Source organism: Natrix helvetica (assembly GCF_964273705.1).
Source record: "Natrix helvetica genome assembly, chromosome: 2".
NCBI classification, from domain to species: Eukaryota; Metazoa; Chordata; class Lepidosauria; order Squamata; family Natricidae; genus Natrix; species Natrix helvetica.
Genome location: NC_138552.1, coordinates 34,569,960 through 34,583,950, shown reverse-complemented (window position 1 = coordinate 34,583,950; position 13,991 = coordinate 34,569,960). Strand labels below are relative to the sequence as shown.

Sequence of the window (13,991 nt, the reverse complement as noted above, 5' to 3'; positions counted from 1 at the left end):
GGAAACTTTTAACCTTTGAATGAAGGAGCAATTGATTACCTGCTGATTAAGGCAATTAAAACTTCTGATATTAAAAAATAGTTAATGTTTACTTATTACAGTCACTTTTTATACAATTATTAACACTAGGTTTTTTCTTTCTTATATGAAAAGTTACTTAATACATTTATTACTAAATCCAGTACTCTGCTCTTTTTATTTTCTTTTTAAAATCTACCAGGCAATAGGATACTTGAGAGGCCAGAAAATCTCCAAAGGAGCCTATATGTTCTGTGTGGGACACAGCACCATTTCCTCCGGGCATTTATTACCTGTTAAAAACCAATCTTTTGGTGAGTGGCAGTTCAGGGTTTTTGAGAGCAAGCTGCAATATTTCTTCGGGTCTGCAGAGTCATAATTAAAGCTGAACTGAGTGGAATTGGAGAGGGAAGGTCAGCGAGGTGCCGTATGAGAGATGAGGCTGGGCTGATGGGCACCAAATGAACAAATTATGATGGGCCCCACTCAATGTGATGAGGTCAAATGCTTGTTTCTACCCACTGACAGTTCAATTTCCCTGCAATGTCTCTCGGTTCTCTATGAGCTAATTATGAATGAAAAGTTATCAACTGCCTGCACCAAAAGCTACTTAAATACCTTTTCTCCTAGCTTTTAATGTCAAAATATTGTAAAGAACAGCACATTGGTTTTTGAGCCAAACAATGCTTGGGTTGTTCTAAATATCAGAGAAAAACCACACATTTTTGTAAGTTACAAAATATATGACACAAGTTTACCAGCTGTTTGCCTGCTTAGCAAAAATATTTTATAAAGCAAATCTTTTATTGCACATACAAACCATTTCCATCACAATAGCAGCAATATTGAGCTCAATTTTTTTCTGTATCATGGCCTGGATAATTTTCAAAAGTCTTATATCTTTCTTGGGATGATGCCACTGAACTACTATATTTTAAGCATCAATATGCCTAAGTATCCTAGCACACAAATATATTAAAGACATAAAAACAACTGATCAAAACTTGCTTTAAGATGCTGTTTTCTATTATTTTCTTTGCAAATGTAAGAACAAAAGTTTTTAACTGTTCTGAATCCTTTGACATCTGACAAAATAAAATGTCATCAATTTTAAGATGTCAGCAGGAAATAGACCATTTAAAAAGATATACATCTAGTGAAAATATTTTCAGTTACTTAAAAATGAGTTGAAAAATATCTCATAGATACTGCTTTAACATAAGATTTCCCTGTTCTTTAATCTCCATTATGTAAAGACCAGATATGTAAGGTAAAAAACACACCTCACAATAACCAGCTATTTTACCTCTCTTTATTACAATAGAGCATTGCTATAATGAACACAGCAGCTGCAAGAATGTTCTAATCCTTATATTTACTAACATCATATCAAGGATGTTTCAAGACCTAATCCATTAATAAGAACAAATACTGTATTAGGTTTGTATGTCAGGTTTGAATATTCTGTTTTAACCAACTTTCTATGGCAACCATTATTTTTTAAACTGCTGCTATTGATTTTCAAAATATCAGCTGTGATTGCTGAATTTAGAATACTATCTTGTTAAACACAGCTGATCAAGAAATATCACAATAAAATTATTGTTGTACCATCATCTTTAAGTAGCACAATTAGCAGCAGAGAAATGCAGTTCATTCATTACAGAACCTTTCAGGAAGTTGATTTTTTCTAATTCTGATTGTAATTGCATTGTTCTAATCTTGTATTATAAAGGCAGCTGCTTGCCTATCATTTGTACTTTCCTCGTTAATCCTGACTCAGTGAATTAACCTTTAATTACCGCTGTTAAAATTGAAATGAGCCTCTTGTCTGACTGGGGCTGCCCCCTTTCAGTGCATGATTCTGATGAAAATTTTTAGGGTCAATGAATATGTCCCATGTCATGTCTGATAGATGCTAAAGATGTGAGGATGTAAATGTTACCTTAGAAAGATGTGATTGCAATTTTAAAGAGACTAATCCTATTGACAAAAATGTTGGATCTTCATTTTCCAAGGAAATATCAACAAGGATAAAAACTGTTTTTTACATTTTATATCAAAAATATTTGAAAGCAGTCTTGTATTAAAATTTGCTCTATATGACTTATATGTGAGAGTGTGTGTGTGTGTGTGTTTGTGTGTGTGTGTGTGTGAATTATCTAGAAGAATAATGTAGCATTACTATCCTAATTTTTTATATATTTATGTTTTCTGATATGTATAAACTTTAAATAGAAATTTATTGCTACTTCAACAAATATATTTCCATATGCAGCACTTAAAATTTCTGATGCTGTCCAAATAAGGTGCAAATAAAACAATCATATTTCTATTAATAGCTTTATTAGTTAAACTGGGCCTTTTAACTTTTAAAGGATACAAAAATTGGAAAGATATTGTATTGCAGCAAAATATAATAGTTTACAACTTGAATCTATAATTCATTTGAACAGAAATCATTGCACCTGACAAAGGGTTTATATGATCCTAATAGCTGCAAGTAATTCTCCTTGTTATGAAAGTTAAGTCTTCTTCAACAGAAGTTTACTATTTACTGGTTTACTATTCTTATAAGCATGCTTGCTTTCATACATAGAACAAAAAATATATAAGGATCTGTGTCCTTAATCTTCCTTATTGTAATAAATAAGACTATGGAACACCATCCTGAATCTTTCATTAGCCTTCATTCCAAATAACAAAACATATCATGTTGCAAATCCCATGATTTGCTACTAGCATCCAATATGAAACAAAAGTATGAAAGCCTAGACTTTATGTCATATAGTTGCAACATGCTTTTCACATTTTTTTCATCATTGCCATTTGTACCAGGTGGCTGTGCTGACCTAATTTTTAAGATACAAATTACTTGATACACAATTATTTTGTTTTTTAGAGCTTTTACCTCAGTTTATGGTATGTTGAAATGTTTTCCTTTATTAATTTTACTGTACATAATTTAGTGTGCCCTTCTATGTCTAATTTTTATAAAGCACTTCTATTTTATAAGTAAACTATCAGCACCAATCGTATCTGTCAGCTGTAGATCTACCCAATCACAAAAGAATTATAGGTTGATCTAATTTAAACAATAAAAGAACTATGCAGTTTTCAGATAATGAATCCCTGCTCTCACTGAAAAGTTTTGCCTTTAGTGATTTGACTCCAAACAGGTTACAATATTGGAACGGAGATGGGACGAGGGAGAAATATCTGCAAATAAAATCTTGACAAAGTGGACGATTGAGGCTTTGGATAGCAGACCAAATTAAATGAAAGATACTGTTTAGCTTTGCTCTTGATTCTATATCTTCTGCTGAAGACTTTCAATGGGCAACATTAACTAAAGTATTAGCAGATTAATTTCTTGTCCTAATTCAAAAGAATGTAGTTTGAGACAGATTAGTTTTTGGGAGATTGATCAACTTTGTTGAAGAAAGCGTAGAATTGTGTCCTAATTTCAAAAGGATGTTAATTTGAAATACATGTTTCAAACTGGATAGGAAAGTTGGTCTACTTTTAGTTTCACAAGGGAAGAACATCATAAGATTTCACAGTAGGTTTACTGATTATACTAGAATCTAGTTATGGAATCAACCAGAGAAGAGGTAGTCCTGGACATAATTCTAAGAAGTGCTCGAAGCGAATGTTTGATACAAGTAATGCATCAAATAGAAACAACAAGCTCTGTTCTATTGGATTACATAGGAAATTATTTTAAAAACCTAACATAGAAACATTTAATTGTGGTCAAGTCTGTAGTTTGGAATCACTTTTTCACTGTGTATTTTCCTTATATTTTCAAGAAATACAAGAAAAGTGAATAATTACAGCTGACATCTTTCTTAAATCATATTTTTGGTCATGACCCATCTGATTACTTGAATGCATTCTGTGCATTCTATATAAGGCCATAGTTGCAGAAAGTCTGTATAGGAATACAAATCAGCATGAAACAAATGCAAAAAGATTTTTCAGCTGCAGGCTGCTAATAAAATTACGACCAAGCATAACATTTTTTTTCTATATGTATTGAAAAGTATTGTTACAAGATAAAAGTATCTAGATTTGATAAAGGTAAATAAATAAAATAAAATGAATATTCTAAGCCAAGAAGAAACCCTGACATACAATTCTAGATTATGAAGAAATAAATAATTCAGGGATCCTGCTTTGGATTCAACAATAAGGGTGGATGCTTATTTCCTAGGTTAATTATTTTTTGTTATCAAAACTAAGCAGAATCAGAAAGCTTCCTTGTTCAAATAAGTCTGAATCAACAAAGGTATTCATTGCCTTCATTTGATTTCAGCCATTGTGTGAGAGTTATAGCTTGAAAGGATCACATGCTTTCACCAGGAATCTTTCATTATTATTATTTATTATTATTATTTATTAGCGCTTATAGACCGCCCCCTCTCCCAAAAGGGACTCGGGGCGGTGTACAGTCCGTAGCAAAAATACAACAAGTTAAAATTATTAAATAAATAGATATGTGAGGAGGATAAAAGATATGCCAAACTGTACAGCTGAATAAATAAATCAGGATATACAAAATTTAAAATCCCAATATCCTGTAAAATTAAATTTAAGAGAGACAATCCCTCTAAAAACCAATAAAAGTGTGTATGCCAGGAGGAAAATGTTATAATTATGCCAGACCAGCCAGTCGGAACAGGTGAGTCTTCAATTTCTGTCGGAAGGAGCGGAGGTCAGTAGTGGTTCTAATGTCGGGGGGGAGGTCATTCCAGAGGGTTGGGCCCATCACATAGAAGGCCCTACTCCTCGATGTCGCCCGTTGGCATTGCCTAGTGGACGGCACCAGGAGAAGCCCCTCCCTGTGAGAGCGAATTGGCCGCAGGGATGTGTGTGGGAGGATGCGATCCCGCAGGTAGCTAGCAGGTGGAGGTCCTCACGCTCCGAGTCTGACCGAACACAGGTAAGAGCCTATTTACGGACCTACCTTGTGGCATTGAGAGCGGCCAAACGTAGACATTGTGCCACTCTCATTGCGTCTGCGGATAACCGCCCTGCCGCCCTGTTTAGGGTGACCCGCTCTCTCTTGTCTCAGGAGACGCGGGGGGCACCCTTGCAGGGAAGAGCAGAGGAGTTTGGGGAATATCTGCAAGACAAAGTCGCTCAGATCCGGAGCGGATGGGCCCCCCTCAGTGGGCCGGACGAGCCGTCAACAGTGAGTCTTGTGAGTCCACTCTGGGAGGAGTTTGACTCTGTTGCCCCCGAGGATTTATACGGGTTGCGTGGACGGCTGCGACCCACCACATGTTCAATGGACCCGTGTCCCTCCTGGTTGGTACTGGCATCCTGGGAGGTGACACGAGGCTGGCTCCTGGGCCTGGTGAACGCCTCATTGAGTGAGGGTTCCTTACCGACTGCCTTGAAAGAGGCGGTGGTGAGGCCCCTACTCAAGAGGCCTTCACTTGACCCAACGGAGCTAGCTAATTATCGTCCAGTCTCCAACCTCCCCTTTTTAGCGAAGGTTGTTGAGAATGTGGTGGCGCAGCAATTTCCACGTCGCCTTGATGAATCCGTATATCTAGACCCACGCCAGTCCGGCTTCCGACCCGGGCACAGCACAGAGACAGCCTTGGTCGCGTTGGTTGATGATCTCTGGAGGTCCAGAGATAGGGGTTGTTCCTCTATCCTGGTCCTATTAGACCTCTCAGCAGCTTTTGATACCATCGACCATGGTATCCTATTGCGCCGGCTGGAGGGGATGGGAGTCGGAGGCACCGTTTTACGGTGGTTCGGCTCCTACCTCTCCGGCCAGATGCAATGTGTGTTGACTGGGGGGCAGAGGTCAACCCTGAGGCCATTCTCTTGTGGGGTGCCGCAAGGGTCGGTCCTCTCGCCCCTTTTGTTCAACGCATATGTGAAGCCGCTGGGTGAGATCATCCGTGGCTTTGGGGTTGAGTACCATCTGTACGCTGATGATACTCAGTTGTACATCTCAACCCCAGGCCACCCCAACGAGGCTGTCGATGTGATGTCCCGGTGTTTGGAAGCCGTTGTGGTCAATCTTACATAGATAAGCATAGTTGATATTTGACACTATTTGACATTCAGAACATTGTGCATTAGTTTCTTAACATGGTCAAATGGTTCCTATTTTCATTCAAACTTTTCCTTCTCAACATGGAAGTATTTCTAAGGAAAGTGTCATGTCTGAAAGAGTACTCTCTAAATAACTGTGTAATTTAAAAACCAAACTTTTCCCACTTCAGATATTTCCCTGTGATAAAGCTAACACATATCCTAAGAATTCAACAGTTGTTCCATAATACACTAAAACTTCTCAGGTTCCTCTTTCCAATGGCAGTACCTTATTCCATCTGAAAGTCACACCTGAAAAAATTCTTCAAGCCTCATAGTACTTCTGCCTTAAAAGATGGTGAGTTCTCAATGCTGATGTAAGAGTTCTGCACTAACTATTGGATTATATTAATTTAATGATCTTTTCCTAACAAAATATGACTCTATAATTGTTACAGTTTCTCTCTGGTGCTTTTGCCCCAAATACTTAAACCCAGCATCCTTTCTGCAAAACAAGGGAAATGTTACAAGTATGGTCAGCTTTCTTATACAATTAATGTGAATAAAAAGAAAACCGAGAAACATATACAAGTATTGTGAACTAATAGGAACCATTGGTTAGACATGATGGTTATCTCTTGTAAGTACACTAAAAAGATTTCACGGTTAGATCTTTTATCCTCTATTTCATACTTTTTCTGTTCTATATTCACTAGGTTCCATGCATTTTATAGTAAACAACAAATAGTGGCATACAAATATTAAATACATAGGATAAACTTTTATAGGAGTAAAGCTACTTTATTATAAATAGTAAATTGCCATACAAATCACAAAGTTAAATAAGATCAATACAAAATCCATGGAAGCAATATTTATATTAGGCCAACAAGTTGTACAAAACAACTGGCAACTTGAATGTCAAAAATTCTATCAGGCAATTTGGATGTGGGAAGGGAAGAAAGGGTAAGAAAAAACATGAGAGATTATATTGAAGTACTCCCTGTACCAGTCTCCATGGAAAATTTAAAGTAGGTCCAATAAAGTACTACCTTTATGGATTTTATTCTGTTGATCAATGTGGATAATGCTGCTGTTCATGAAACATTGATAATAAGTTTAGCTAGTCTATAGGATTCTACAGACAGGGCAGTATAAATATAGTATATAGATCTAAGGGAACCAATGCTAGAGCATCCATTTCTTCCAACCAGAAAGCCCAACCAATTTTCCTAATTTTCCTTTCTTGAATCTTGAAAGCTTGGAGTGGTATTTTACAAATTCTGTTGATCTAAGTAAAAGCATTGTCTCTGTGGCCTTATTTTTTTCCTCATAATATTACACCTGTAGAATCCAGACAAATGATCTTTTAAAAAAAATCAATGTAATAATTATGTTTCTCTTGCAGACTGGTTTAGTATTGGCAGTCTAATGAAACTGTAAAGTTTTGTGTCTGAATTTTAAATTTTAGGTAAGAAGAAAGCCACATATAACTGTAATATGTTGGTTTTATTGTTTGACAGTGAAGTTTCCTCAATGTGTATATATGAACTATTAAATTTAATATAGCATATAGCAGAAGTAAATCCCACTGGATTTCTTAATAAAAAAACACAAGGGAAAGGCACTCAGTTCAATAGACCAATGCAGCAACTAAGGAATTTACTGTGGCTGTCAAACACCCAGAACAAAATTTTGAATCATAATGTGCTGAGAATAGTTTATGCTTTGGACAATCACTATTGTTTTTCTAAAACTCATTCTCTTCGGGTGTCTCATTAGCATGCAATATTCTCTTAACTATGTAGCATAATATAGTAAGACTAAAATGTGAGCTCTTTGTTAGATAGGAATTCCTTATAAAAGTTGATACAAATCCTGGCAGGAAAAAAATGGCATAATGTTGCAGAAAATGCTTTTGGTTAGAAAAAAATCTGTAATACTAATTTATAAAATTAACTTCTATGAATATATTATATAAACTTGAGCATTTTAAACTCAAAACCTGTTGCTGTCCCTGCTTTCCACTTTCAAATATATTAAAGAGAAGAGGAACAGTCCAAATAATAAATTGTTGAAGATACAAGCATAAAAATAAATCAGTTCATAATTACTTACATCAATGACTGAAGAACTTGATAAACTTAAACCTTCTAGGTCTGCTGCTAAGATGGGAGAGAGAATTGATGGCTTGCAAAACATAGTAAGAACTGGTGCAGGGCTGACTGAAGAAAATAATGTGATTAAGAAAAATTAAAATTGAATACATATATAAATAAATCATATGACTAAGACTATGATTCTAGGGCAACATAAGAAAATAAGGATTCTCCCATATCACTTCACCCATCTAGCCCAGTAGTCTATGTCACAGGGTCCTGAAAGCACAATCTCAGGATACCAGTTACTCCCTACAAAGTTGTACTTAAGATTTACAGTCTGTGATTTAAAGCCTGATGGCACTAATACCTCTCTCTTCCAATCATTTGTCTTCTTTTAAAATCATCTAAATGCCATCACCATATCTGATAGCTTTTCTGCTCTGAAAATAAATTCTTTTTATTAGTTCTCATTTTACCACATTTAGGTTCAGTAACTACACCCAAATTCTAACATTCTGAGGAAATTCTACTATATACAACCACATTTTATGCTATATATGATTTTACAAATTTCTATCACTTATCATCTACTTCTGCTTTAACCTAAAGCACCTCAAATGATGTATTTTTCACTGAAAAGAAGGCATTCTACACTCTAATCATTTTGATTGCCATTTTCTGCACCGTTTCCAGCTCTTCACTATGTTTTCCAAGGTATTGTTAACAGAACTGTGCACAGTATTCCAAGTGAAGTTGTATCATATAATGGCATTACATATGGACAGTTTTATTTGGTCTTACATTTCAGGAAGGTGAATTCTAATTGAATGTTAGGAAAAAACTTCCACAGTGAAACAAATTATCTAGAGAGGTGGCAAGCTCCACTCAGCTGGATATGTTCAAATAGAGACTGAACAACCACCTGCCAGTGATGATTTAAGCTGAAACCCGACATTGAGCAGAGCGTTAGTCTCAATGGCCTCTCTTCCAACTGTATAACTTTCACTCTATTTTTGTAATGGTGCAACCTTTATGTCTGAAAATCCACATACATTGTCTACTGCATACTTGTAAATTTGTAATAAAATTTGTTCTGATAATGCTTTATAATATACGTACAGAGCTGAAAATAAACCATGGAAATGTTATATATGGAGAGAGAGAAAGAGAGAGAGAGAGAGAGAGAGGGAGGGAGAGGGAGAGAGGGGGGGAGAGGGAGAGGGAGAGAGATTGAGAGTGTCTGACCATTTTTAAAAGCTTGGATTTTTGTACTTTACAATACTTGTACTACAATACAATACAATACAAAAACCACCATAAAACTATATGTATTTTGAAATTATAAGATATTTCAAATAGAAATCTTGGATTCCAACTTTACTTCTGCTGGTAGGAGAATCCACTCAGCAGAATTATACTAGCAGAAGTGGGGTCAACATATGCCAATTCCTTCTTTCCCCAGTTACCCTCTCCAAGTTTCATATTGTGAAAAATGGAGCTGGCAATGTAAAGTTAAGTGTCATTTAAAAAAAATCTCATTTCCAAGTTTAATGCTTTTTGTTCTTGTTGTTTTATTTATAATTGAGGCTACATTTTTCCTAGCATCATCACAGGAATTTATCATTTAAAGTATATTTCTGAATAAGAATATTATAAATATTATCTATATTCTCACTTAAAATGCTACTGAATTATAAAGATATATTAAGTCTTATATAGTATATTATTATTACAGAAATAGAGATTTTCACATTAACTTTTTTAGAAAGAATAATTAAAGATTTGAATATATTATACAGGATTTCTGAAATTAGTTATTGCATTGCATAACTTAAGAAAAGGACTCAGTTTGAACACGCAGATATGTTAACATATCTGTACAAGACTATTAGAAGTACCCTTTTTCCAAAAAAAGAAGAATTCAACTAATTTAATTGGCAGGGCCAAATATATATAAATAACACAATTAAAGGCAAATATCTCAAGTACTTACAGTCATCCAAATCTAAGAGCGACATATCTTGTTTAGTAGTTTCCTTCTCTTGCAAACGTTCTGCTTCCTTCTGCAAAAAGCATATGAATGTTTGATGCTTTTTATCACTGTGTAAAAACATTTCTCATAGTTATATAAAAAATAAAGTAACTCTATACCCTCTATCTTAACAAGCTTCACAGAGTAAGAATTCATAAGTGCTGCAATTCCTTCAACACCATAACTGTAATATTATTTGCCTTGCACAATGCAATATTCTTATTGAGTAGTATTACACCATAATGTGAGGCGTTTTTTACAGGACTGGTTTAATGTTCTACATTAATCACATTGTTGTACTATAAGCTTTTTGTAGGGTTCTAAAAATAATTTATGATGGCTTTGGTCTAGTTTATAAGACATTAAATTTTCAATTTCTGGTATCAATGTTTTTTCTTCGCTACAAACCCTGAGGTTATTTATTTAGCATTCAGTTTGGTTTTCCTTCTCTAAAGTTAAACTCACATTTCTCAATCCAGCATATTTGAAATACTTTGGACTAAAATTTGGAGAGTTCCAGATTGTCGATGGCCAATCTGGTGCTTCACCATTTGAATATGTGAACAAATCAAATGAGAGCTAAAGCTAAATAACAGTGGGAATAAAATCTGATTTTTGTTGGGCTCTATAAGTCTCAGAATTGAGATTTCATTAATCAAATATTCAAACTGAACAAACAACCCAGAAGAAGACAGTAAAAAACTATATCTGTATTGCTTCCAAAAAAAAAAACCTATGTGGATGCATCCAGAAAAGCAGGAGGTTAAACATTATGGTTTTTATCTTTACTTAATAAAATAGCAAAAGACCTAAAATCCAGTAAGGAAAAGTTTTAAACATAAATTAGCCTATCAACATACAAAAAGAGATGAAAAAATTATCAGTTTTTGATAATAATGTTTTAGAGTGAAAAAAACAATCAGTTGTTTTTTTTACTCTGAAACATTATCCTCAAAAACTACAGAATTCATTACTTGCAACACCATACATAACCAATATCTTAGACTCCTTTGAGAAGGAGAGAAATATCTATAACAAAGATAGAGCAGACACATTTAAAAAAATGAATCAATTATTCCCTAGGTTACACTGTAATATATCATATGAGTATTCTTCTCATGTGAAAATGAGATGGCTTGTCATAGCTTGCCATGAGTTCTGGCACAGATTACTTAACAAAGTAGTAACCTATTTGAAATGTTACAATACAATATACAGCATATTAGGAATATGTTTCTTCCAGGGTTCACTCCGCTTGTTGAGATGGCAGACAAAACCCATTGCTCTCTCTATATCGGGGTATTATAAAAGAAATTCAAAACCACCATCAGTACATTTATATATCAATTAATCTACAGAATTCAGTAAATATAATCACCTGTATTTTGCTGGCAACCATGAATGATTTACATGCCCAAACCCATATATATTAACATCTTGTCTTGTTTTCTGTCCATTACAAATTTAAGTGGAATGACTTGTAATTTTAAGAGAATGTGGAAATGATTCTCCCATCATTTCTGTTTACCCTACCAAATCTAGCTGGGAGGGTGTGCTCTGGGTCTCTTCCATTAAACAATGTCATCTTGTTGGATATAGGAGTCATTCTTTCTCTGTGACAGTGCCAGCATCTCTCTGGTAATCTAGTTGGCCCTGACATTCTTCAGGCACTGAAGACCTAATGCTTCATTCCCCAGGTGCTTGGGCCAGGAGGCTATGTGAATTCTCCTTAGCAACACTACTTTTATAAACTGGATCTATTATCAAAACTTTGGTTTAGATTGTGGTTTAGATGGCAAAGTGTTGTTTTAACCACATACACCACTCTGAATTATTGTGTGAAGTGGGTGGCCATATAAATCAATCAAAGAGTTCTTTCTACTGCGTGTGCAGGAAGCTAGCTATCATAAATATTAAAATTAAACAACCCTGGCTGCTAACCAGGTTAACATTTGCTAAACCCTGTGGCATAAGTTCACTTTGAGAAAAATAATCACTCAGGTTTAGCTAACTAAATTTCAGAAAAAGCAAAGAGACTTAATTACAGTTTAGGTTATACAATTGGTTTGAATGTGGGAATCATGAAACAGTACTAGAATAATCTAAAATTTGTTTGTTTTTGGTCCACTCTGAAACATGAAAGCTCTAATTAATTATGATTAAGTTCATAAAACGGAATACACAATAAAAAACTTTCTGCTAACATATATTCTGGAAACCAGCTAACATAACATTCCATTAAAAGCACATGTATATATCTATTTCTTTATTTGTTTTGATTAAGCAGTACATAGAAAAGGAGAAAGAAGTAGCCCAAGAAATTAAAGTCATGAAGAAAAAGTAGCAAACAGATAACCCTCATTTAGGCAACACAGCAGGGACCAGAAACTTAGTTGTTAAGTGAAGCAGTTGCTAAGTGAAACTATACGTGTGCTTACGATCCTACTTCAGGATCATACTCTAGTTCCATTTTCCCCAATGGGCAATTTTTCCACAAACCAGAAAACCAGAAACTAGCAAAAGAAAACCCCACAATCAGTCATATGATTGCAGGACACGCAACAACTGAAAAGGTGAACCAGTTGCAACGAAACTTGGTTGTAAGTAACTTTGGGAATGTCTACCACAGTGATGGCGAAACTTTTTTGGCTCGCGTGCCAAAAGGGGAGGAGCGCAGGAGGGTCATGCGCAGGCGTGCCACACCCATAATGCAATGCGCTACCCCAGCACACATGCACGTATGACCGGCACTCCCCCCCCCATTTTTGCATGCTTTTTTCACCCTCCCCAGGCTCCAAAGGCTTTATAGGAGCCTGGGGAGGGCGAAAACAGCCTCCCCTGCCCCCCCAGAGGTTCCCCTGCCACCCCGAGCGCAAAAAACTGGCCCTACGGGCAAACCGGAAGTTCAGGAATGGACTTTTGGTTTGCTCATAGGGCCGGTTTTAGTTCTCCGGAGCCTTCAGGGGCCTTCCAGAGGCTTCCCTGAAGGCTCTGGAGGACAAAAAAATGACCCTATGAGCAAACCAGAAGTTACTTCCAGTTTGCCCGTAGGGCCGGTTTTTTGTGCTCCAGAGGGTTCGGAGGGGAGGCTGTTTTTGCCCTCCCCAGGCTCCTATAAAGCCTCTGGAGCCTGGGGAGGGCAAAAAATGGTCTAAAAAAAGGCTGAAGTCAGCTGGCCAGCACGGTCAGCTGACAGGGCAACGCTTTGCATGCCCTGACAAATGGCTCTGTGTACCACCTGTGGCACGCATGCCATAGGTTCACCATCCCGGGTCTATCGTAACTTCAAACCATTTTAAGTGATCGGTCATAAGATGAGCACTACCTGTACTCCATCTTCAGTAAATATTGTATGAAAGGCTACAATGCATCTACTTTTCTAATTTTTTTGTCATTTGTGTGCAATCCTTCACTTCACTAACTCAAAACAAAGCAACTTGGTGTTTCATCAGATCCATTTTCCTTTTCCAGATCCATCTTAATATTAATATTTAAGATCAATCTTAATATTTTCTGGAAATAATTTGGGTTCTTAATCAACAAGTATAAAAGTTCATGAATACTCACATCCTTAAGCAACAAATCTCTAAATCTACTACAAGTATTTCTTATACATTTATATTAATATACTTAACTAAAAAGCATCAATCCCTGTTTTACTGACTACTCAATCCTGAACTGTTTGCTAAGTATTCCATTTATTCTCAAACATGCTTATTTCCATCATATAGACCTCTTATTACATTTGCAAGTAACTTTCATAATTTGTACAAAATATTCCA

At 35.8% G+C, this 13,991-nt stretch overlaps 1 protein-coding gene across 2 annotated transcripts in view; it reads right to left on the bottom strand.

Annotated features, from left to right (window-relative positions):
• AP3B1 (adaptor related protein complex 3 subunit beta 1) overlaps positions 1 to 13,991 on the bottom strand; it is a 152,815-nt gene that overhangs the window by 48,427 nt on the left and 90,397 nt on the right. For both annotated transcript variants that reach the window (XM_081942974.1, XM_081942973.1), the window contains exons 21-22: positions 10,171 to 10,240; positions 8,194 to 8,300 (exon numbers count right to left, since the gene is read on the bottom strand). In XM_081942974.1, the coding sequence (XP_081799100.1) occupies positions 8,194 to 8,300; positions 10,171 to 10,240 (177 nt within the window). The remainder of the gene's footprint in view (positions 1 to 8,193; positions 8,301 to 10,170; positions 10,241 to 13,991) is intronic.